This window comes from Lepidochelys olivacea, assembly GCF_965140295.1.
Source record: "Lepidochelys olivacea isolate rLepOli2 genome assembly, chromosome: 4".
Lineage (NCBI taxonomy): Eukaryota > Metazoa > Chordata > Testudines > Cheloniidae > Lepidochelys > Lepidochelys olivacea.
In genome coordinates, this window is record NC_140414.1 from 41,819,781 (window position 1) to 41,846,805 (window position 27,025).

At 43.7% G+C, this 27,025-nt stretch overlaps 1 protein-coding gene across 22 annotated transcripts in view; it reads right to left on the reverse strand.

Moving 5' to 3' along the window:
• Positions 1-27,025, reverse strand: part of CAMK2D (calcium/calmodulin dependent protein kinase II delta) — a gene marked incomplete at its 3' end in the record, with an annotated part of 266,164 nt that overhangs the window by 144,272 nt on the left and 94,867 nt on the right. For all 22 annotated transcript variants that reach the window (XM_084626080.1, XM_084626075.1, XM_084626082.1 and 19 more), the window contains exon 3: positions 8,279-8,338. In XM_084626080.1, the coding sequence (XP_084482206.1) occupies positions 8,279-8,338 (60 nt within the window). The remainder of the gene's footprint in view (positions 1-8,278; positions 8,339-27,025) is intronic.

Below are 27,025 nucleotides of genomic sequence, written 5' to 3' on the forward strand. Positions count from 1 at the left end.
GCCATGTGGACCCTGTTACCATGCACTGTAAGTTCTGTAGTGCAGTTTGAAACAGCAGTAAGTCAAAACACACTATGGAACTTTCAGTACATGGCTAGCTAGTGCACGTCAGACTAGTGCACTGTTCATACACACTCCAGCTTGCTGTGCATTAAGTCTCTGTGTGGACAAGCCCTAATGCATCTCTCAGCACTTATCAGCTAGGTGCTGAAATGAACAGTATGAGACACCAACACTTAAGTGGATTCCCAGGTTTTTATAAATAAATATTACAAATCATCCCTAATAACCAGTGGGCTCAATGGATAATGTTCTGTTCTTATACCTGGAGGTGAATCCTAATAAAAGATTTGGAAAACAGACTTTTTTTTTATTTTATCAATATGGTTTAAAAAAAAAAAAGGCATCCCTACTAAATTAATCCCAGCTAGCACTGAGATAAATGTTTCCACCAAAACTTATTTTGAAGAAAAATGCAGATTCAAGTTGACCAAAACATTTCTCAAATTTGTTTAAAATTTGCCAAGTTATCTTAGTTGAAAAAGAATCTGAAAAAACTGAGTTGTTTTATTTAGACATTTTCAAAGTGACATTTAAATTTTTTAATTCAAAATGACAATTCCAAAATTTCCTTCAAATTTATTTAAAAAAAATCTTTAAAAAATATCAAAATCAAAACAAAGGGTTTTGTTTTGGGTCAAATTAAATGTTTGTTAACCAAACCAAAACACGTTTGTTTGGTTTTTTTACTTTTTGGTTCGCCAATATTTTCTTTCAGTTTGTCAGAACTGCCAGTGATATGAAAAAATTAGTTATTACATAGCTTTAATCCCAGCTAAAACTAACCAGTATTCCCAAATGATCTGAAGATCATTTAATTTTTCAGCATCTATGACTTGCTTCTTTTTCAAAACAGTGCAACTGCCTGCTCTGAGACTTTCTTCACTGAAAATTTACAACCTTGGCAATTTATACCTTAAACTAAAAAGTTTCATGGTTCACATGTGCATGAGAATTTTGAATATCCAGAGCTTATCTCTCACCCAATTAACATTTTTCATAGTCAGGATTTATTTCTACTACTTAAGACCAATGAATTTCATGACATATTAATTGGAAATCTTTTGCTTCGCAGAACACCAACACAAGCTGTTTTTTCCCTGGCTCCACTGTACATGAAGCACTTGAAGAATGTGGTCTGGCTAGTGGTATAAACTGGATCTACAGTAGAAATTTCGAAGTAAAAGGTCAATGACGAGAAATCTGTTAAGCAAATGTTTCAAACAATGTCCTGTCCAACTTGGTTTGGCTTGCTGTTAGCTGATTAAACAGCATATGCCAGTTTCATAAACTAGGGGGGGTTCTGAAGGAGCGTGTGGTCCTGATTTGTCTGGGACAGTCCTAGGTTTAGCAAGATTTTCTGCCTGCCTGCCAGCCAGCCAGCCAGCTGGACTATTTTTTTAGAAAGTTCTGAGGCAATGTGGGGTCCTCGTTAAGTTATTGCACAAAAGGGCAGTCACAGAAAGAGATCTGGCTGCAGAGCAGAAACTCTACTGGTTCTTGGCTTCTGGGCTTTCCCCAAATAATACATCTGCAGTAAGAGTGAGGACACTACAGGGGGAGAGGTAACTGTTTGGGGAGCTGTGGGATCTCCATGGGTTCCGCTAGTTAGTAGAACCCTCAACGTTTTGAGGCCTTGATCTGAGATACTCAAAGTCACTTTAAATTCACCAGGATCTGTTGACTCAGGCCATCATATTGTGGTGAGAAACCAGCACTGCTGTAGATCAGTCTAGTGTACAACCTATTCATGTATAAAGCAAACTGCCGGAGCTCTGCTAATAAAAGAGAATTAACCCTTTATCTGATTTTCTTCTGCAAGACACTGTAAGGGAGGCCTGAAGCCCTTAAAATGATGTGGTGGGGTGGGGGACAAGAGGTTAGAAGGAACCTGGAGCCCTAAAAGAGCAGCTATGGAGGGGAGTAGAGGACACTGGGAGCACCAAAGAATATCTTTGGTGGACTGGTGCGGGAGAAGGGGCTTAGAGCCCCAAAGAATAGGAAGTTACTTACCTTAAAGTACAGTAACAGGAGATGAGTGATTCCTATCTGTATTCCACTGTGGCTATGCATGCGCTCCATGACCCTGAAGCCTGAGCATTTTAAAAGCAGTGTCCACTGGTCTGCACATGTAACTTGGCTCACCTTGTGCCCCTGACTGAGGAGATAAAGGGTGGGGCGGAAACACCACCTCTCCATTTCCTTCTCTGCTGTGAACCACAAGATGATCCAAAGCAGCGGGGAAGGAGGGCAGGTAGTAGAATACACATACGGACTACATTTTGAAGAACCTCCAGTTACTATAAATAAGGTAAGTAACTTCCTCTTCTTTGAGTGCTGGTCCCTATGTATATTCCACTGTGGGTGACTAACACGCAGTACTCAAGTAGGAGGAGGGTCCGAGGATGCAGGTGGCAGAGCTGAATGAAGGAACACCATTCCAAAGGATGCATCAGTGATATGGTCCTGAACTAAAGCATAATGCCTTACAAATGTGTAGATAGATCTTCACAGCTGCTTTGCCAATATCAAGTAGAGGCACTTCTTGAAGCAATGCCATACACATAGCCTGTGCCCTCATGGAATGAGCCCTTACCCCATGAAGGGGAGGAAGAATAAACATCTGATAGAGCAAAATACAGCCCAAAATCCATCTTGAGATTCTTTGAGAGGATATAGCTTGACCCTGAATTCTTTCCACTATGGTGACAAATAGCCCAGGAGACTTTCTGATGGGTTTTGTTCTCTACAGGTAAAAGGCCAAAAAGCTCGCTGAACGCTAAAGGAATGGAGCCTGAGCATGAGGATGGGTGACATTTTTGGAAAAACACAGATAAGTGAATTCACTGGTTTAGGTGAAACTCTGAAACTACTGTGGAGGTGAACTGAGGGTGCACATATAATGAAACTTTGTCCCTATGGAATATAGTAGAAGAAAGATCCTCCATCAGCGCTCCAAGCTCACCAACCCTCGTGGCTGAGATGATTGTTACCAGGAATGCAACTTTAATGGATAGGAGAGACATGGAGCAAGAAGCTAATGGTACAAAGGGAGGCATAGTGAGTACTGAAATAAGAAAATTTAAGTCCCATTGAGGAGCTTGCTTTTCTATTGGCAGAAAGGTTCCAATTAGGCCTTTCCAGAATCTGTTAGTCAGTGACTGGGTGAAGATTGAGTAACCCTCTTAAGGTGAATGGTATGCACCGATTGCTGCAAAGTGGACCCATAAGGAGCTCATGGACAAGCCTGCTATCTTCGGGAAAGCATATAGTCCAAAAGAAGAAAACTTGGGGGGCTACAAGTCTTTGATGGCCCATACAGAAAAATGTCTCCACTTGGCAAAATAGCATTTTCTAGTGGACTCCTTCCCAGAAAAGATGCTCTGTACTGCATCAGAACACAATATTTTTAAAACTATTTACAGATAAAGGAATAAAGACGAAGCTTTGGACAATGAAGGTTCCGACCCACCCTTTATCTCCTCAGTGGCAGCGAGAAGGAACTGGAGAGGTGGTTGGTCCAAACTACCCTTTATCTCCTCAGTCAGATGCACAAGGAGACTGAGGCAATGTGTGGACCAAAAGGCACTGCTTCCAAAATTCTCCAGCTCCACATGCATCAAGCGCATGCCTACCTACAGTCGAATACACATAAAGGCCAGCACTTGAAGAACAGATACGGCTAGCTGTGCAGTGAATAGATCGGGATGTCTGCAGTAGTGCAGCACTCAGATGTAGCTCCTGTCGGTAGCCAGAGACAATCCTTATATGAACACAGCCTCGTGTAGAGGCAGGGGAGACGCACATTTTCAGGAAATCAAAACTACACATCTAGACTGGCGGTTCTCAAACTGTGGGTCGGACCCCAAAGGCTGTCGTTAAACTTACTGGGGCCCGGTCCTAAAGCCAAAGTCCAAGCCCCACCACCCAGGGCTGAAGCCCTCAAGCTTCGGCACCCCACATGGTGGGGGTGCTCAAGCTTCGGTCCTCCCTTCTGGGGTCTTCTAGTAATTGTAGTTGTCAGAAGGGAGTCGCGGTGCAGTGAAGTTTGAGAAACCCTGTTCTAGACCCTTCTCTATTGTCACAGAATTTAAACTAATTAATAGACTTCTCCAGATAGCTTCTTGGTGGACATCTGCTTGGAAGTGTAATGTAGGACAATTAAATGCTCCTACAAAGGTTCCACACCAGTAATTATTTTTTGTGAAAAGACATAAGCAAAAAATAAAGGTTCTCTCGTATGTTGCCAGTGGTCTACATTTTGGTTTCCTGCATCAGTTCCCTTTTAAGAGAAATACCATTTGTTTGTAACTAAAAAAAAAATGATGAATGTATTTCTAGGTTACAGTTAGGCTGGAATTTTAAAAGCTGCTTTATCAACGCCCGCTATTTTGATCTGATTATAAAGAAAAATATCATGAAAGGGAATTAAGAAGGGCATGTTGTTTTTTTTTAACATATGTCTGGTCAGAAAATAAATCGATAAGGCTCTGTTCACAAATATGAAAGAAAATAAATTGTACAGACCTTAATATAGTCTAGATATTGTTTTAGAAAAATAGACAAATCAAATGTTGACATTTATGACAAAAAAGCTCAATTTCAGAAGGGAGATTTAATGAAATGAACTATGAACAATAAAAAATGGCACTTCAGTTACTGTCAGTTAAGAACAGGCAAAAGCAACTTAAAAAAATAATAAAAGGGATTTTTGTTCTGAACTGTTTCTTGAAGTTTTTAAGTTTTGAGGCTGTAAAACCAGGCCACTCGCTTACCCAGGACTGAAAGAGAAGAGAAAGGATAATTTAATTCTAACAAGGGAAAGACAGGGACATATACTAATTCACAAAAAAACTGCAAGTTATGAAAAACCAACCTAACTAAAAAAAAAAACACAAAAAGACCCCCACCATGTTTGCAGTCTTATGAGAAGGGAAATAATATATTAAAATAGAAGTCTGCTTTTCTCTGCAGACTGCATTTTCAAGAATCATTTCAGCACCTTAATTTAGATATTTGCTGTAGCAGCAATTTTTCTTTTTCAGAAGAACCCATTATTGTCTGGGCTCCGATCAATTCAGGAGCTGTACATCACTCAGAGAAAAATGAAGGGCAGAAGAAAATATAAAATTTAATATAGCCATCGCCCTTCACAGATTAAATGGGCTAGAGCTCATAAAAAAAACAATGTATTCATACTCATCAATATACTCCTTTCCATATGTAAATGTTAACACATTACTACCAGATTTCATAGTCATGACAAAGCCTGCTAAAAATAAGTTCTGAAAACATTTTCAGAAATTAAATTTTATTGTGATACTATCACATATTCTTCCTGATCAAGAGAGAATTTTAGGAGTAGAAGTGTTTAAACTGAATTTTTATACTGTTTATAAGGAGAACTTCACTGGTAGCATGCTGTAATGTCCAAAGCTATAGGCTGAAGGGACTGTTGCCCATTATATTTTATATTTATAAGTACATAGGGCAGCAGTTTTTCCTTTTAAACTAAAAGATTCAGTCTAGCATACATACAATATATGTCTTGTTATATGTTATTAACATATCTTTTTACATTCTAAGCATGACGCAGCTTCAGTTACATAAGTCGGACATATTCAGTTACGGACATAAGTCTAGTCTAACTTACAAGATCATGCACTCAGCATTGATCTAACTCTGCTTTCCACTGAAGTTTTACCATTAACTTCAATTGGATCAGAATAAGGCTAACATTTAGCATTTTTGGAAATCCCACCTCAGTCAACAATAGGCCCAAAAATAAGATTGGCTGCCAATATAAACATAAGTGAGACTTCTCCAATTTTACAGTGTTTGTTTGTCACATCCACATTACAACTTTGAATGGAATTTTCAAAAGTACCTAAGGAGTAAGGCACACATTGAAAGTCAGTGGGAGTTGGATGCCCAAGTCCTTCAGATGCCTTTGAAACTCCCACTTTTCAGAGTATTTAATTTACTTTTAAGTAATGTGGATAACAATGTTTAAATCAACAGCTGCTAAACCAAAAAAGCAGGAGCAGAAAAAGGATTTCCACATATTATGATTTCTGGAAACTTTGCACCGAAGTTTTCAAAAGTAGGACCCTAAAGTTAGGCTCCTAGTTCTCCATTTAGGCACCCAAATAAGTGGCCTGATTTGCAAAAGATTTGAACAGCTCCCCAGAGACTGACGTCCATGGGAGCTGCTGGCTGCTGAGCACATATGAGAATGAGGTTGTGTATTTGTCAAGGGAGGCAAGCCTTGCTTTCAGCTTGATGGCCTTTCTGTCTGCATGTCGTACAATGACTTTTGAACTTTCTATCTGATCAATTCCAAAATTTCAGGGAATATTCTAGGCTTCATTGGGCAGAATCCTATTGATTTTGTTGAAAACTGGAAAACCAGAAAATCCTCAACCCACTCCAGTCTGCTTGACCCTCACAGGATCCCTCGTCCCTTCCTATTTTTGGCCAGTCCCCCCCAGCCAGGCCTCTCTCTCCCATTAGTAGGCCCCTTGCCAAACAGGTACTCAAAATACTTATGGGGAGGGGACATGGGGTCCAGCTGGGTTTACAGTTTGGCCTGCTTTAGCAATGAAGTTTGCAAACCTCTAGTTTAGATGCCTAAATGTGGATTTAGAAGCCTAATTTTAGGCTCCCACTTTTGAAAATCAGAGTCTTTGTAAATGTACAGAATTTTTTTCTACTCTTGAAACTGCCTCTATGATCTTACTCCAAGATAGAGACCAGAACTAAAAGCAAACTTCTTCATTCAGCTGTACAAACAAGGTACTTTAATACTTGAGAGCTTTTAGGATGGATATAAAACTAGTTCTCTGGCAGACACACACTCTCCATGCTCAGCAGGATATTCTGTTATAGGGAAAGGGGAGTAGATACGTTTCAGTGACTTGATAGTGTTCATGGAGATTCTACAACATGAAAACAAACAGCCTCTCTCATAAGATTCTGAATCCTGATATTCTTTCTCAAACTGAACAGCCAATTAGAAGAAAAAGTGTACTCTATTATGTGATTCATTGACTGAATTACCTATTTCAGAGTAGGTTGCACAGCATGGAATTTCTTCTGTGCCATCTTATTGAACATCAACAGTGTCTCCTCAACAACTACAACCCTTCTGTGTTTTCCAGCTGTATGTTTACTTGCTGTAATAACTCTAATAGAACAGCTGGACAGCATACAATAATAATATTGGTTCAAACTATTCAATGGAACAAAATAATTTAATCACATGCAATCATATATTTCAACAGTCCTTTGTGGATTTTAGCTCTTCTTATTTCATAGCAATTACTGTTTACATTTTCTTCTTAATCATCTTCCTTGGCTTCAACATTGCTTTACTATAGCAAGGGATGGGCAAACTGGTTTGGGAACAGTAAAGAAACAACAAACTGTATCTAACCAAAACTTTTTAAAAAGTTTTAAACTGTTCAGAGGAGTTGCAAGTTCAAGGGAGTCCTCCTGTCTCCGTATCTTTGAGCTTCCTGTTTTTTGTTTGAAATTTTGATAGGGATTTTTGAGTGATTCCAATCTCCATTTTGAGCTGTGGTTTCTGAGTTTTTTTGTTTGTATGTTTTGTTTTTTACACTTTGTCATTGCCATTAAAGGGGAGGAGACATTACTGAGTATGACACAAAATCATACTTTTGCTGCTGGACTACTGAGGTAGCCTAAAGTTGGCTCAGGTGAAGATTCATAGATGTGCACTGAAACTGCTGGCAGATAAACCAGGGTCTCAGTCATCCTCAGAGTGTGATTCCTCATGGCCTACAAAGTTATCATCAGTTCCTATTGGTTCACACTTTCAAGACAACAAGCAACCCAAATCAAAATCTTTGGCAGCCTCTACTGTGAATGCCTGAATGCAGGGACACAACAGTGAGGAGAGGAAGGGGTTTACTCTTCTATATACATCCTCAACACAGTGACACAAATCATAAAAGCACCAAACACGAGCTCAAGGAGATGAAGTCAGTATGGATGGTTGGGAGTGACCACCTCATAGGACACCACATCTCAGGGGAGCATTATGAGTTTGGAAGGAACTCCGCTGTATAAAGGAACCTTCTTTGCCACCTGTTTCATTTAACTTCCCCCAACTTTCTACCTCTATGAAGCTATTCTGTATTTTCTCTTTTAATTTCTGTACTGACACACACCATATAAAGTGATTACATTCTCTTACCAATATTAGGGTGCTTCAAAAGGCGACAGATTCTAGCTTCCCTTTCCAATTTCTGGTGATCTGCAAGAAAGAGAAACACAACCATAATTTTTTTGTTTAATCATGAAAAGGCACATCATTCTATATGGTACTGAGTGTTGAAACACATATGGTACAGTATGCGACATGGTGGTTAAAATGTATCCTCCTTCTCCTACTTAGAATCACCATGATTGTACATTTAAGTTGTATGTCACACTGAATCAAGGTACTACATCCACCCCTTGCTTTGCCTAGCTGCTCAACCTATAGTGGTTTTAGAAAATCAAGCTGCCTACTCAGTGGGAAATGGGACGTATTCACACCATGACCTATAATTATCAGATAATAAACTATGATTATAGAATTAATCAGAATGAAGACAGCCCTGAATCTTTAGGAGGATTCTAATCCTAGACTATGATGTGTTTCAGTGCTGCCTAAGGTACTCAGTACATCACCAATGAAGTGCTAATATTCCATTGTAAAGAGAACACTTTTCAACATGCTAGGGCATTCTACCAACATATAAAATGCATATAAAATCTCCCCACTATATTTTCCACTGCATGCATCCGATGAAGTGAGCTGTAGCTCACGAAAGCTTAAGCTCTAATAAATTGGTTAGTCTCTAAGGTGCCACAAGAGCTCCTTTTCTTTTTACTAACACAATGATGCCGTAGGAGGATTCAGTAGCTAAATGACCAACAGCAGCATCCCCCCCACAATGCCTACATTACACTACTTCTCAATTAAGCTGATTACCTGTTAGCCTCTTAAGAATAAATGGCTAAAAGGTGTTTCTTTGTTATGGGTTGCTCTAATGCAGGGTTGGAAATCTTTGGCATGCAGCCCATCAGGGAAATCCGCTGGCGGGCCAGGATTGTTTGTTTACCTGCAGCGTCCGCAGTTTCGGCCGATCGCAGCTCCCACTGGCTGCGTGGTTCGCCATTCCAGACCCATGGGGCCTGTGGGAAGTCGCACGGGCCAAGGGATGTGCTGGCCACCACTTCCCGCAGCCCCCATTGGCCTGGAACAGCGAACCATGGCCAGTGGGAGCTGCGATCAGCCGAACCTGCAGACACTGAAGGTAAACAAACCGTCCCGGCTTGCCTGCGGATTTCCCTGACGGGCCGCATACCAAAGGTTGCCGATCCCTGCTCTAATGTGGTCCCTGTGGGCCAACACAGCCTAACAAACAAACAAAGAACTGGTTCATAAAAAGTTATAGATTTCAGATGGCTGGAGAAATATATTTTTCTGATGGACCTTGTAATCTTGCTTTCAGGGTCCTGAAGGGAAAAACTTCCAAAGAGACAAATGGAAGGAAATTCCCTTCATTTGTTCCTTTTAATTGATGTGGACCAATTCCTCGTCATAATCCCTCCTCCTCTACTTGTTTGTGTTTTTGTAGTAGAATGATGTAAAGCACAATTGTTTTATAGCTGTGGAGTAACAAGATGACATGATATATGACCACATCTTTGAACACAACTTGAGGTCAACAAATTAAATTATCCACCTCTGACAACAGCAACAGGATCAGTAACAGAAGAGCATCAACATCTGTCTCACAAAGACTGGATGTCATACCAACAGCATCTTACACACAGTATGCTGCTGCTCAAGGGCAACTATGTTGCTATATAAACTAAGGCCCATAAATTAAACTATAGATCTTTTAATGTCATCATCATCATGTTTACAAAGTGTTATGGCCTCCTCTTTCTTCCAGAGCAGAGTCCACTTTAGCAGCAGTCTCACTGTTGCTTGGCCTCATAAGCCAGTGTGCAGATGTTCAAGGGAATATGAAAATGCATACAAAGGAAAATATAATGAGTATAATAGATAAACAGTAAACTGGAAAATGGAATCACTCCAAGCTCCCCTTTGCTGATCTCATATGCAGAAAAAGGAAAATCAACTGCAGTACAGTCAAATGAGCCAGAAAAAAGTAAGATAGAAACAGCTGTTGACTGACACTAGTTCTAGGTTGTCTTTGATATTGTCTGTCTGCCAAGTGGAATCAACTCCCGACTACTGAGGCTAGCTCTCTCTCTCTCTCTTTGGCCCCCACTTACTAATCAACTAAAATGGTGACCAAAAAATACAATGCCTGCTGTGTGTACATGAAGATTTTCACTGAAAGGTTTTCTGTATAGGGCTGAACAAGATGCACCATATTTGTTATTCGTGCTCAAAGTGTTTCTTCATATTATCCCTCTCCTCCATGTCCTGTTCTTCAACACCACTAGCACCAGCTGAATGGCCTAGCTTTAGTAATCACATGGATTCAAGCATGTGTGTATTTTAACGAAGACAGTGTCTGCAGGGAGAGAGGTATGCCTGTAACAGAATAAAGCACCTTATGTGCTAAAAAGACAGCTGAAGTAAACACTTACGGGGAGACAGCTTAAGTGTTAAATAGCTACATGAAACAGGGCTGGCCACATATCACTCTTCACCTTCCAGTACAGAGAAGTGTCTTTATGGGCAGACACAACAATGGTAGCTGGCAGATATCTATCGACCCTCTCTGTGGCCATAGCTTTGGTTGATTCTTCTTGTAGCTTTGGGAAAATCCCGACAGTCCTGCAGGCTGTCTCCACTATAGCCGTAGCTCCAGAACCTGTTGGACATGCTCCTATTTGTGACATGATGCTGCCTAGCATTTGAACAGGGCCCTTCCGCAGGCACTTAGTTAATTATTCTTTGCTTCCAGTGGTTTTTGTCCTCTGTGTTTTTCAATCTGAGGTCCTGTAAGGCCTCAAGTTACTGACCTTACTGTAACAAGATCTTCGAAATGTGTAGTCCCTATCTGTATTTCACTGTGCAGTACACATGTGCACCAAGAACCAGAAGACTCTTCCAAGAAGTGTCCATTGGTCTGCACCTGCACTCTTGCTCTTCTCCTTCACAAGGATGTAAGAGATGGTGTGGACTGACCACCTCTCTAGTTCCTTCTCTACCACAAATCATTTAGGTCTGGTCTACACTACGAGTTTATGTTGGATTTAGCCGCGTTAAATCGAATTAACCCTGCACCCGTCCACACAACGAAGCCATTTTTTTGACATAAAGAACTCTTAAAACTGATTTCTGTACTCCTCCCCAACGAGGGGATTAGCGCTGAAATCGACATTGCCATTTCAAATTAGGGTTAGTGTGGATGCAATTTGAAAGGTATTGGCCTCCGGGAGCTATCCCACAGTGCACCATAGTGATTGCTCTGGACAGCGCTCTGAACTCTGATGCACTGGCCAGGTGTACAGGAAAAGCCCCAGGAACTTTTCCTCTCATTTCCTGTTTGGCCAGGCGAGCTCATCAGCACAGGTGACCATGCAGTCCCAGAATCGAAAAAGAGCTCCAGCATGGACTGAATGGGAGGTACTGGATCTGATCGCTGTATGAGGAGATTTCAGAGTAGCAGCCGTGTTAGTCTGTATCCGCAAAAAGAAAAGGAGTACTTGTGGCACCTTAGAGACTAACAAATTTATTTGAGCATAAGCTTTCGTGAGCTACAGCTCACTTCATCGGATGCATTCAGTGGAAAATACAGTGGAGAGATTTATATACATAGAGAACATGAAACAATGGGTGTTACCATACACACTGTAACGAGAATGATCACTTAAGGTGAGCTATTACCAGCAGGAGAGCGGGGGGGGGGGAAACCTTTTGTAGTGATAATCAAGGTGAGCCATTTCCAGCAGCTGACAAAAACGTCTGAGGAACAGGAGAGGGGAGGGATAGCTCAGTGCTTTGAGCATTGGCCTGCTAAACCCAGGGTTGTGAGTTCAATCCTTGAGGGGGCCATTTAGGGATCTGTGGCAAAAACTGGGGATTTGTCCTGCTTTGAGCAGGGGGTTGGACTAGATGACCTCCTGAGGTCCTTTCCAACCCTGATATTCTATGATTCTATGAACAGTGGGGGATGCGGGGGGAATAAACATGGGGAAATAGTTTTACTTTGTGTAATGACCCATCCACTCCCAGTCTTTATTCAAGCCTAAACCCTGGTCTACACTAGGACTTTAGGTCGAATTTAGCAGCGTTAAATTGATATAAACCTGCACCTGTCCACACGATGAAGCCCTTTATTTCGACTTAAAGGGCTCTTAAAATAGATTTCCTTACTCCACCCCTGACAAGTGGATTAGTGCTTAAATCGGCCTTGCTGGGTCGAATTTGGGGTACTGTGGACACAATTCGACGGTATTGGGCTCCGGGAGCTATCCCAGAGTGTTCCATTGTGACTGCTCTGGACAGCACTCTCAACTCAGATGCATGATTGTTTGCCATTGCTCTGACGCAGGGAGGGACGACTGACGACACAGCTTACAGGGTTGGCTTACAGGGAGCTAAAATCAACAAAGGGGGTGGCTTTACATCAAGGAGTACTTCAGGCAGGACTTCACGGAGGGTTCCAATAAGAAATGGTGCACCTAAGTTATTGTTCTTATTGGAACAAGGACGTTAGTCTGGCCTCTGATTGATACATGGTTAGATTTACCTCGCTGCACCTTCTCTGTGAGTGACTGCAGTGTGACCTAGAGGAATGAGTCCCCTAGACAGGGGGCAGGGGTGGGGGGGGTTGCAAATGAGTACAAAACAAATCTGGTCTATTTCTTGTTTTGATACACTCCATCTATCTTTTACATCTTTGGCTGGCAGTAGACGGTGCAGAAGGACTGCATGCCATCCACATCTCATAGCTGCTCAGCAGAAGATGGTACAATAGGACTGCTAGCCATCCTCATCTCTTGCCTGCCCGGCAGAAGATGATGCAATAGGACTGCTAGCAATCCGTATCACCTGCCTGCTCACCATAAGATGGTTCAATAGGCCTGACTGCAGGACTAAAGAGAATGACTTGATCAAGTCACTCCAAATTTAGTCCCTGCGCCCATGTCTGCCCAGGCGCTCCTGATCGACCTCACACAGGCGACCAGGAGCACCTCGGACATGACGATGACAGCTACCAGTCCTATTGCACCGTCTGCTGCCACAAGGCAATGGGTTGCTGCTGCTGTGTAGCAATGCAGTACCGCGTCTGCCAGCACCCAGGAGACATACGGCGACAGTGAGCTGAGCGGGCTCCATCCATGTAACTCAGGAAAAAAGGCGCAAAACGATTGTCTGCCCTTGCTTTCACGGAGGGAGGGAGGGAACAGGAGCCTGACGATATGTACCCAGCACCACCCGCGACAATGTTTTAGCCCCATCAGGCATTGGTATCTCAACCCAGAATTCCAATGGGCAGCAGAGACTGCGGGAACCGTGGGATAGCTACCCACAGTGCAACACTCCGGAAGTCGACTCTAGCCTTGGTACTGTGGAAGCACTCCACCGAGTTAATGCACTTAATGCATTTTCTGTGGGGACACACACACTCGAATATATAAAACCGATTTCTAAAAAACCGACTTCTATAAATTCGACCTAATTTCGTAGTGTAGACATACCCTAAGTTAATTGTATGCAGTTTGCAAATTAATCCCAATTCAGCAGTCTCTCGTTGGAGTCTGTTTTTGAAGTTTTTTTGCTGAAGAATTGCAACTTTTAGGTCTGTAATTGAGTGACCAAATGGACGCTCCGGGACAGAGCTCCAGACATGCCGATTCTACGCTGAGCTGCATGCAATTCTGGGGGGGGGGCGCCACCACTATCCCACCCCTGTCCATAGATTCCGATGATGGGGTACTCTCCACCATGCCTGAGGATTTTGAGGATGGGGAACATGAGGAGGAGGAGGAGCTTGACGAGAGCACAGAGCACACCGTTCTCCCCGACAGCCAGGATCTTGTTATCATCCTGACTGAAATACCCTCCCTACCCAACAAAGCTGAAGAAGGGACCTCTGGTGATTGTACCTTTTAAAATATAATACATGTTTCTAAAAACAAGTGTTTTTTAATGATTAAGTAGCCCTGAGAACTTGGGATGCATTCGTGGCCAGTACTGCTACTGGAAAAGTCTGTTAACATGTCTGGAGGTGGAGCGGAAATCCTCCAGGGACATCTCCATGAAGCTCTCCTGGAGGTACTCTAAAAGCCTTTGCAGAAGGTTTCTGGGGAGAGCAGCCTTATTCTGTCCTCCATGGTAGAACACTTTACCACGCCATGCTAGTAGCAAGTAATTTGGTATCATTGCATGACAAAGCCTGGCAGCGTATGGTCCCGGTGTTTGCTGGCATTCAAGCAACATCCGTTCTTTATCTCTCTGTGTTATCCTCAGGAGAGTGATATTGTTCATGGTAACCTGGTTGAAATAGGGGAATTTAATTAAGGGGACATTCAGAGGTGGCCGTTCCTACTGGGCTGTTTGCTTGTGGCTGAAAAGAAATCCTTCCCGCTGTTAGCCACGCAGTGGGAGGTGGAGGGGGGGGCATTGGTGCTGAGCTGTTTGCATTTGGCTAGCAGGGATCTTCCCTGATACCAGCCACGTGGTGGGGTGAGGGGTAAAGCAATCATCCTAGAGAACTGGATGGTGTGGGGGTTAGTTTGGTTTCTGCTGCTGCACGTTAACAGGAAAACTGCAGCACTAAATGGCCAACTCAACGTGCTTTGCCTGGTATGGGAGAGGAGAGTGCTGCTATTACGAAGGTTGCAGAAGCTGAAAGACTGTGGCTTACCATGGCCACCTGCAAGCTGAATTCTGTTGCCTGGCACTGCGTGTGTGACCTAACACCAAAGCCGCAAGCACTCAATATAAGATACAAAATGCAACCTTGTACCAAAATCACATGTGCTATGTAGGTGAATAGCGTAGTTCACCATGAGAGAGTATAGCCATTGTTCTGTAAAATGTATCTTTTTAAATACTTCACTCCTTTTTTTCCTCCAGCAGTTGCAAATGTTTCAAGCCTCCCTCCTCCATACCAAAGGCTATCTCAGATAAGGTGGCCAAAAAAAAAAAAAAAAGCATGTGCGATGAAATGTTCTCTGAGCTCATGCAGTTGTCCGGCACTGACAGAGCTCAGCAGAATGTGTGGAGGGACAGAGTACAGAGTACAGGAAAGTGACCGATAAACGTAAGGAGAGGTGGTGGCTGGACGATCAGAGGAGGTATGAGGCAACACTGGGGCTACTGCGGGATCAAACGGACATGCTCCGACGTCTGGTGGAGGTTTATGAACGGCAGCAGGATCACAGACTGTCGCTGCAGCCCCTCTTTAACCACTCTCCCTCCTCCCCAATTTCCATAGCCTCCTTACCCAGATACCCAAGAATGCGGGCGGGGGAGGCTCTGGGCACCCAACCACTCCACCCCAGTGGACAGCCCAAGCAACAGAAGGCTGTCATTCAAGAAGTTTTAAAGTAGCCTTTTCCTTCCCTCCTAACCTCCTCCCACACCCCACCTGGGCTACTTTGTGAGTTCTCTCCCTATTTTTGTAATCAATTAATAAAGAACACGTTTTTTAAACGATAGTAACTTTATTTCCTTTGCAAGCAAGCTGTGATCGAAGGGGGGAGGGTGGGTGGCTTACAGGGAATTTAGAAGCAACCAAGAGGGCGGGTTTTCATCAAGGAGAAACAAACAGAAGTGTCACACAGTACCCCAGCCAGTCATGAAACTGGTTTTCAAAGCTTCTCTGATGTGCACTGCTTCCTGCTGTGCTCTTCTAACTGCCCTGGTGTCTGGCTGTGCGTATTCAGTGGCCAGGCAATTTGCCTCAATCTCCCACCCTGCCATAAACGTCTCCCCCTTACTCTCACAGAGATTGTGGAGCACACAGCAAGCAGCAATAACAGTGGGAATATTGGTTTCGCTGAGATCTGAGCGACTCAGTAAACTGTGCCAGCGACCCTTTAAATGTCCAAATGCACATTCTACCACCATTCTGCACTTGCTCAGCCTATAGCTGAACAGCTCCTGACTACTGTCCAAGGTGCCTGTGTATGGCTTCATTGAGGGGTAGGCTGGGTCCCCAAGGATAACTGTAGGCATTTCAACATCCCCAACAGTTATTTTCTGGTCTGGGAAGTAAATGCCTTCCTGCAGCCATTTAAACAGACCAGAGTTCCTGAAGACGCGAGCGTCATGAACCTTTCCCGGCCATCCCACATTGATGTTGGTGAAATGTCCCTTGTGATCCACCAATGCTTGCAGCACCATTGAAAAGTACCCCTTGCGGTTTATGTACTGACTGCCCTGGTGGTCCGGTCCCAAGATAGGGATAAGCGTTCCGTCTATAGTCCCACCACAGTTAGGGAATCCCATTGCAACAAAGCCATCTAGTATGACCTGCACATTTCCCAGAGTCACTACCTTTGATAGCAGCAGCTCAATGATTGCATTGGCTACTTACATCACAGCAACCCCCACAGTAGACTTGCCCACTCCAAATTGATTACCGACTGACCGGTAGCTGTCTGGCGTTGCAAGCTTCTATAGGGCTATTGCCACTCGCTTGTGAACTGTGAGGGCTGCTCTCATCTTGGTATTCTTGCGCTTCAGGGTAGGGGAAAGCAAGTCACAAAGTTCCATGAAAGTGCCCTTACGAATGCGAAAGTTTCGGATCCACTGAGAATCATCCCAAACCCTCAACACTATGCGGTCCCACCACTCTGTGTTTGTTTCCCAGGCCCAAAATGGGCGTTCCACAGCATGAGTCTGCCCTAGTAAACCATGATCTCCAAATTGCCGGGGACTGCAGTTTTAGAGAAATCTGTGTTCATATCCTCATCACCGCGCTGCTGTTGCCTCCTTGCCTGGTTTTTCAGGTGCTGGTTCTGCATAAACTGCATAATAATGCGCGAGGTGTTTACAATGGTCATAACTGCTGCGGTGAGCTGAACGGGCTCCATGCTGCGCTATGGGTCTGCTCGGGCAATCCAGGGAAAACGGCGTGAAATGATTGTCTGCTGTTGCTTTCACGGAGGGAGGGAGGGTTGACTGACAACATTTACCCATAACCACCCGTGACAAATTTTTGGCCCCATCAGGCATTGGGAGCTCAGCCCAGACTGGGAGCTCAGTCCGGGGACTGCGGACACTGTGGGATAGCTACCCACAGTGCACCGCTTGGAATGTGGATGCTTGCCACAGTACTGTGGATGCATACCGCCGAATTAATGTGCTTAGTGTGGATGCATGATCTCGACTTTATATAATCTGTTCCCAAAAATCGACTTTTGTAAAATCCGAGTACTTTCCTAGTGTAGACATGGCCTTAAAGATCCGAAACTGAGGGGAAAGAGGGGTGTGTAATAGAATACAGATAGAGACCACACATCTCGAAGACTCCAGTTACAATAAGTTGAGTAGCTTACTTACTCAAGTAGTTGAGTACGTGTGTGACTGACAAGCAGTGCTCAGATAAGGAGGAGGGTGTGAAGGTGCAGGCAATATAGATACATGTAGGATCACCACCCTAAAGGATGCATCATCTGTGGAGGCTTTAACTCAGCTGTAAAACCTCATGAACATATGGATAGAGCTCCACATTTCTGCTCTGCAAATGTCAAGTAAGGCCACTCATGAAGTGAAGCTACCGAAGCTTCTTTTGCTCAGGCGGGGTGAGCTCTCGCCCTGTGTGGTGGCGATGCACCAACTGATAAAGTAGGATACAGCACTGAGAGGTCTTCTGAAAGGACGAAGGTTGTCCTCTCATTTGTTCTGCTATAGCAATTAATAATGTTGGTGACTTTCTTATTTTCATTTTTTGCAGGTAAAAAGCTAATGCACATCTCACACAGAAGGAGCAGAAAAGATTTCGTTCATCAGAGATGTGAGGCTTTGAGAAAAACAAAGGAAACAAAGGAAAGTGTATTGTCTGATTTAAGCAGATGGGTTAACATTTGCAGGAGACTTAGAATATAAAAACAGCCATACTGAGTCAGAGCAAAGGTCCACCTAGCCCGGTATCCTGTCTTCCAACATGATACAATGCCTGGAGCTTCAGAGGGAATTAACGGAACAGACAATCATCAAGTGATCCATCCCCTGTTGTCCATTCCCAGCTTCTGGCAAACAGATGCTAGGGACACCATCCCAGCTAATACCATCGATGGACCCATCTTCCAGTACAGCCAATTCCCCCGACAATGAAAAAGTTGGGTCCATTTTCATCCGCGGTGCAGTCCATACTGTTGCTAGCACATGGGATGGGGCGGACTTCTTTCAGAGTCCCTGACACCTGATGGTCGCAGAGTCTTCCTAATGAGGATTGGTGTTTCTAAACAGGGTTCTCATGCCTGCTGGGTTCAGCTGGGAAAAGAGCAGTAGATACTGCACATAGAAGAGATTCAGGAATCTCCGCGACAGCAAAGGCAGCATTTGTGGTCACCACTGATTGGAAGGAGCAAGGACAGAAGACGCAGTTTTCAAACCTTGATAACTGGGGCATAAATCTAAACCCTGCACCAGGGAGGCAGGGAGAATTACCTGCAATGAAGATTACCGACAACTAACTATCCTGATAAAACTCTATAAACTATATACAAACTTTAAACATTTTAAAAAATAAATGAGGAGAAAGAATCAGCTCCAGACACTGGAGGGTTTTCTCTCAAACCATGTAGCGGTAAATAGGAACTGGAGAGGGGGGTGTTCTGCACTATCCTTTATGTCCTAGGTATGACACATGAGGAGAGAAAGGGCATAGGTGTGGACCAACTGACACTGCTTGCAAGATCCTTCTGGTCCCAGACCTATGGAGCACGTGTGTACCTGTAAAGGGGTTTACAAACCCCATACTGAGCATAGGCAGAAGGGAGAGGAGAGTCTTTTCCTGTTTACAAGCGTAAGCAGTGTCAAGATGAGCTCCACCCTGACGTCTGGTGGTGAGGTGTGGCAAGTTGTGGAAAAGAACTTCAGGGGCCGATCTCATTTGCATAGGCACACCCACCCCACCTAGAATGAGGCCATAGCTGCCCAAATGGTCACTTTGGCTGCTGTGGGATCCCCAGTGTCTCTGTTATTGGGGCAGGAAGAATAAATTGTTATTACCCTGATTATGGGAACTGTGCTGGGAACTGTACTTGGCCTTTTGTTATGATGGAGGGACTCACCATCAACTAAGTAGCACTTGCTAGGCAAGGGTCATGGATTCTAAAACTCTGTGAACTGAGAGAGGCTGGGGACAAGTATTAATACTTGGTGGCATGGGCCCCTTGGTGAGGGCCTTACGTGCTAATTGCACTTCCTCCTCTCTCCACTGTGGAATATCAGAGCTAATTTTGATTCCATTAGGAGTCTAGTTACAGGCTGCTGAGCTCACTTTGGGCTAATGGTGCACCAGCACTGAGGCTCCCCTACTACAAGCTGAATTCACCAAAGAGCTGAACTGACTAAGAGCTGAAATCACAGTGTGTTGTGTTAAGTAGTGGGGGAGCGTGAAGATATATTGTGGAGCAGTTTGCGGGACGGCTGGAGTGCCTTGTGGACAGGCTGGTGGAGCAGTTCATAGGATGGCGGGAGCTGCTTGTGGGCCGCAGAGCAGAGCCGAGCAAAGCAGTTCGTGGGGCGGCTGGCGGAGTGGAGCGAGGGCCTATGGAGCTGTGGGGCGGTCAGCTTCAGATCATGTAAGGTGCCCCTTACCTCTCTCTCTCCCCCCCGCCATCTCCACCCAGGTTGGGAGGTAAAGCTCTGCAGATAAACTTTCAAACTCTGGGACTGCCCTGACCAGGGACAGAGACTTTTGGGTCACTGGACTTTTGGGACTTTGGGTGATTTGGGGTTGCTGGACTCAAGAACCAAAGGGAAAGGGCATGCCCCAATTTGCTTGGGGTGGGTTTTTTTCTCATGGGTTGTGTTATGAATCCTGTTGGTGGTGTTTCCCCAACATAATGCCACATTGTTTCTCTCTGTTATTAAAAGGCTTTTTGCTACACTCAGACTATGTGCTTGCGAGAGGGGAAGTATTGTCTCTTGGAGGCGCCCAGCGGGGGTGGTATACATTTGTCCCAGGTCACTGGGTGGGGGCTCGAGCCGGTTTGCATTGTGTTATTGGAATGGATCCCCTAGATATTGAACCCGGCCCTTGTTGCTGCCAACTCTGATGGGCAGAAGGGTTACACAAGCAAGCAGCTTGATCACACCCCCACACAGCTGCCAGAACTGCCAATCCTTGAGACAGGCACCTACAGCTGTGGTCAACAGAGAAAACAAGACCTGCTATAAAGGGGAGAGAACAAAGTGGGAGAGGGAGGCAGGGAGGAATGACACACCAAAGGCACTACAACCCTGCACCAGGCTGCCTCTGAGAAAGCAACCAGGAGGCTAACGGAGATTGCAACTCTGGAATTCAAGGGCTGATGGACTCAGTTTAAGGTGTGTGTTCAGGAACTGATAAGATTGGAAACAAAGTGTGGAGGGCCACTTAAGAGAAGCTGAGACTCCTACATAGGCCACACCCAGATGTGTTGACAGTGCCCCACAGTGGAATACACATAGGGATCCGCACTTGAAGAAGAACCACAACATATAAGCAGGTCATCATCTTGCTGTAAAGTGTTAATAGGGTTTTGCTGACTCATTGGTTCAGCTATAAAGAAGGTGGGCGTGGCCCTCAGGCAGAGACAAATTTAGGGCTGGAGAAGATGGCTCCTGACAGAAGAAACCCCAAGTGCAGGCAAATCAGGGAAGATGCCTTTGACTGGGAGAAATAGGGGGATTGAAACCTGAGAAGACGACTTTGCCTGCGGTTTCATGGATGTAGTTTTGGAACTAGCAATTTGTTACAAGCCAGACCCCAAGGAGGGGTGATTTTATATAGATTCTATGAAAGAGGAAGGGACATCACAGGCTTACACATCCATCAATGACCTGTGTACAACACTTCCCAGAACAACATGCTTTTGTAAATGTGACAACCTACTTGCACAGGTCACACAGAACACTACCACTCTCTGGGATGCAAACCTTTGAAGAGAGACCACCTCTTACAAGCAACCACTTTTGCTAACTCCCACGAGTGGTCACTCTGGACAGGTTTTACTGTATCAGAAACCAGTTTATGGCTGCAATTTCAAAAAGGTAATTAGAAACAGAGAATGTAAATGAAAATGAGACATGCATGGGGGCTCCTTAGAATTACCACAATAATGGAAAAGCTTGGACAAACCCTGTGAGAGAAATATTGAACCTCTTATACATCATTTGTTTGTGCTGATAAAAAAAAGTTCTTAAAAACCCAGTGGATTACTGAATATGATGGGATTATAGACATTGGACAAGTGTCATAATGCCACACAGCATGAGGTTGGAATGCTAAGCATAATCCACAAGGCACATATGGATAGTGAGAAGTGTAAGAAACAGCCTGAAATGCTCTTTTCTGGCCAGACATTAAGCTAAAGACAAATAAACCTGCTGGATTTACAAAAGGAACCTAGAATAGAAGAATGCCAACAAGAACAACAAGAATGCCAAACTCCTATTAAGAGTGGAGCAGAATGTTAGATTTCAAATATAAAGTGGCTATAAAATGTTTAAGCTTAATCCATACTGAGAAGAAAATCTTTGCATAAAATATATCAAAAGAATGAAATTTAGTTGAAGGCCCAAATTACTGCAAACTAAAAAAGGAATTAATCTCATGTTGACAGTATATAAAGCATTAGTGCTAAGACAGTGTACACATCCCAAAATGAGGAAGAAGGGGAGCTGAGCAGCAAGAGAAAAATCAGGCTTTAATGCCAAACATATAATCAAAAATGTAGCATGTCAAGAAAGAGTTACATACTTATTTATCTCTCTCTCTCTTATTTAGCTGTCTATATGCCAATTATAAAATAATTGTCTACCACCTTTATATTTTTTCCACGTGAGAAGCTAAAAAACAGATAGAATGGCAAAACTTAACACATACACAGAGATAAGAGAAACTCAAACTCAAGAAAACAGTCAGGACGGTTATTTGTTTTGAGTTTCATTTTAAAAAAAAAACCCTCAAAATGCAAGCAAGGAGCTTAAACATCAGTAAGGTAAATCCAGCCCTCTTTCCTGTGTTCTAAACTATTTTATTAAAGCAAATCTCTTCCTTCTGTTATTGTATACATGATGGGAGAAAGGGCATGGGGTCTGAAACGATTTAGAGGAAAGAAGCAATGGGAATAATAAGATTTTATAAATGGAAAAGGTTTTCTTTGAAAATACTATTTCCTGAGGCTCGATGTAGATAATTTTAATGGAACATGTAGCTAAAGAACATATTGAAGTATATGACAACAAGTTCAGATTCTTCAACGACTAATGAAGCTCACTGAAACCTGGAAAAATATACAATATGAAACACTGAATTTGAGAAACTGATTGTATGAATGGTCAGACTTGAACTCATCGTGGATTACTAGGAACTGAAGGTTGTACCATTACCATGTATCCTTGACAGTAGATTTTTCCAGTAGTTATTTCCTCCAGATAGGAAATATCTTGAACTTGATATATGATTTCTGTGGCAAACGGTTTAAAGAATCTCCATATATGTTTGGTAATAAATGGGCAAATAAATGGAGAAATTTGAGGGGAGAGGTTAATGTTTTGGAAGTATTTAACTTATTTATACTGAATATATGAGTTCCTTGGATGAAGCCATATCACATTTTGTAAGAGCTATTAGAACTGCTGTCCTAGCCCAAATTTCCTTTTAATATGGTATCCTACACTTCAAATCCCAAACTGCCATCATAATACGAATGCACAAAATAAAACTTTCCAGAATGATAAGAACTCCTCTTATTTCAGGTGTGGATGTGTCCCCATTGTACCAAGCAGCTATGCAGAACACCAACATCATGGTCAGTGGACACAGTCTGAGAACCTAAATTCTTCATCCTCAACATTGCTAAGACCTCTGGATCTTTGATAAATTTAGTGGTTCATCCTGGAATGCACCTACACCCCAGTGCAACCAGTGTGCCCAAAACTGAATAAAGTACTACAAATGTAGCTTCACCTTGCATTACGCAAATAGCACTATTCTTCCCTTGCCCTTTTTTTTATTTTTATTTTTTTTTATTTATTAAATAAAATGACTTGATCTTACTGGTATTCTTTGAGGCAACTGAACAATACGTTTCCATCATCATGAGGCTCTCAACTATAATTCCCTCCCACTTTTCATGGTTATTACATTCCAGAGCCCTAGCCAACAGTAGGCACGCCACTTATTGAGAAAAATTTATATTTGCTCAAGTTAAAATCAACCAGGCAGTTCACAGACCACTCATCTTTCTAAAGATAATCTGTATTTGACACTTTCTTTTAACTGTAACCAACTGCAGGACTGAAAGACTCCAAAAACTTTTAGATCAACTGGACTAAGAAACCCAACCGTTTGATCCTGGTTTGGCTTTCTTCATACCATGTGGGTTGAATCATAGAATATCAGGGTTGGAAGGGACCTCAGGAGGTCATCTAGTCCAACCCACTGCTCAAAGCAGGACCAATCCCCAATTAAATCATCCCAGCCAGGGCTTTGTCAAGCCTGACCTTAAAAACTTCTAAGGAAGGAGATTCTACCACCTCCCTAGGTAACACATTCCAGTGTTTCACCACCCTCCCTAGTGAAAACGTTTTTCCTAATATCCAACCTAAACCTCCCCCACTGCAATGTGAGACCTTTACTCCTTGTCCTGTCCTCTTCTACCACTGAGAATAGTCTAGAACCATCCTCTCTGGAACCACCTCTCAGGTAGTTGAAAGCAGCTATCAAATCCCACCTCACTCTTCTCTTCTGCAGACTAAACAATCCCAGTTCCCTCAGCCTCTCCTCATAAGTCATGTGTTCCAGACCCCTAATCATTTTTGTTGCCCTTCGCTGGACATTCTCCAATTTATCCACATCCTTCTTGTAGTGTGGGGCCCAAAACTGGACACAGTACTCCAGATGATGCCTCACCAATGTCGAATAGAGGGGGACGATCACGTCCCTCGATCTGCTCGCTATGCCCCTACTTATACATCCCAAAATGCCACTGGCCTTCTTGGCAACAAGGGCACACTGCTGACTCATATCCAGCTTCTCGTCCACTGTCACCCCTAGGTCCTTTTCCGCAGAACTGCTGCCTAGCCATTCAGTCCCTAGTCTGTAGCGGTGCATTGGATTCTTCCGTCCTAAGTGCAGGACCCTGCACTTATCCTTATTGAACCTCCTCAGATTTCTTTTGGCCCAATCCTCCAATTTGTCTAGGTCCCTCTGTATCCTATCCCTGCCCTCCAGCGTATCTACCACTCCTCCTAGTTTAGTATCATCTGCAAATTTGCTGAGAGTGCAATCCACACCATCCTCCAGATCATTTATGAAGATATTGAACAAAACCAGCCCCAGGACCGACCCCTGGGGCACTCCACTTGACACCGGCTGCCAACTAGACATGGAGCCATTAATCACTACCCGTTGAGCCTGACAATCTAGCCAACTTTCTACCCACCTTATAGTGCATTCATCCAGCCCATACTTCTTTAACTTGCTGACAAGAATACTGGGGGAGACCGTGCCAAAAGCTTTGCTAAAGTCAAGAAACAATACATCCACTGCTTTCCCTTCATCCACAGAACCAGTAATCTCATCATAGAAGGCAATTAGATTAGTCAGGCATGACCTTCCCTTGGTGAATCCATGCTGACTGTTCCTGATCACTTTCATCTCATGTAAGTGCTTCATGATTGATTCTTTGAGGACCTGCTCCATGATTTTTCCGGGGACTGAGGTGAGGCTGACTGGCCTGTAGTTCCCAGGATCCTCCTTCTTCCCTTTTTTAAAGATTGGCAGTACATTAGCCTTTTTCCAGTCATCCGGGACTTCCCCTGTTCGCCACGAGTTTTCAAAGATAATGGCCAATGGCTCTGCAATCACAGCCGCCAATTCCTTTAGCACTCTCGGATGCAACTCGTCCGGCCCCATGGACTTGTGCACGTCCAGCTTTTCCAAATAGTCCCTAACCACGTCTTTCTCCACAGAGGGCTGGTCATCTATTCCCCATGTTGTGATGCCCAGTGCAGCAGTCTGGGAGCTGACCTTGTTAGTGAAGACAGAGGCAAAAAAGCATTGAGTACATTAGCTTTTTCCACATCCTCTGTCACTAGGTTGCCTCCCTCATTCATTAAGGGGCCCACACTTTCCTTGGCTTTCTTCTTGTTGTCAACATACCTGAAGAAACCCTTCTTGTTACTCTTGACATCTCTTGCTAGCTGCAGCTCCAGGTGCGATTTGGCCCTCTTGATTTCATTCCTACATGCCCGAGCAATATTTTTATACTCTTCCCTGGTCATATGTCCAACCTTCCACTTCTTGTAAGCTTCTTTTTTATGTTTAAGATCCGCTAGGATTTCACCGTTAAGCCAAGCTGGTTGCCTGCCATATTTACTATTCTTTCGACACATCGGGGTGGTTTGTCCCTGTAACCTCAACAGGGATTCCTTGAAATACAGCCAGCTCTCCTGGACTCCTTTCCCTTTCATGTTAGTCCCCCAGGGGATCTTACCCATCTGTTCCCTGAGGGAGTTGAAGTCTGCTTTCCTGAAGTCCAGGGTCCGTATCCTGCTGCTTACCTTTCTTCCCTGTGTCAGGATCCTGAACTCAACCAACTCATGGTCACTGCCTCCCAGATTCCCATCCACTTTTGCTTCCCCCATTAATTCGTCCCGGTTTGTGAGCAGCAGGTCAAGAAAAGCTCTCCCCCAGTTGGCTCCTCTAGCACTTGCACCAGGAAATTGTCCCCTACGCTTTCCAAAAACCTTCCTGGATTGTCTATGCACCGCTGTATTGCTCTTCCAGCAGATATCAGGAAAATTAAAGTCACCCATGAGAACCAGGGCGTGTGATCTAGTAGCTTCTGCGAGCTGCCGGAAGAAAGCCTCATCCACCTCATCCCCCTGGTCCAGTGGTCTATAGCAGACTCCCACCATTACATCACTCTTGTTGCTCACACTTCTAAACTTAGTCCAGAGACACTCAGGTTTTTCTGCAGTTTCGTACTGGAGCTCTGAGCAGTCATACTGCTCCCTTACATACAGTGCTACTCCCCCACCTTTTCTGCTCTGCCTGTCCTTCCTGAACAGTTTATAATCATCCACGACAGTACTCCAGTCATGTGAGTTATCCCACCTGAATGAGAGATCATCTTCTTTTCTATGACAGTTTTAAGAGTGCAAGCTATTTTTGGTAGGTAATACATCTGCAACCAGAAAAAGCTTCTACACCATTCACTCTGCTGTATCTCACCATACCCAGTGATTGGGAGTTGTAACACCCAGGACTGCTTCCAAAATCTCAGGACTTTGGATACAGCCATTGTTACCAGTGACACAGCTGCATCAGGGAGAGAAGAAAGAATGAGATATGCCTTTCCAAGACAAGCTACGGAGAAAGCGGATCTTGAATCTTTGAGCATCATTGTTTTCAAAACCGATCTAAGTTTGAGATAAATTTATTTTCCTGACTTAAAACTAAAACAAAGTAAAAACAAACAAAAACCATTAGGTTGGGATTTTCAAAACTAACTAATATATTAGCACAAGTCCCACTAAAAGTAACTTTTGAAAGTCAACCTTGAAGTCAGGTCTTTTGAGCATGAGAGAAACCAGATTCGGGTGGAGGGAAGGAAGGCGGCAGAGTCCATGGGGCAGCCAAGAGGAAAACCCTCAAGCTTATCAATTTCCCACTGAAGACCAGTATGCTTCTCACTGAAGCCACTCTTTCACACATGCTCAGTACTCTTCCAACATCTGCCTATATAGAATACCTTTATTGTTCCAACCATCTAGGTACAACAGTTAGGG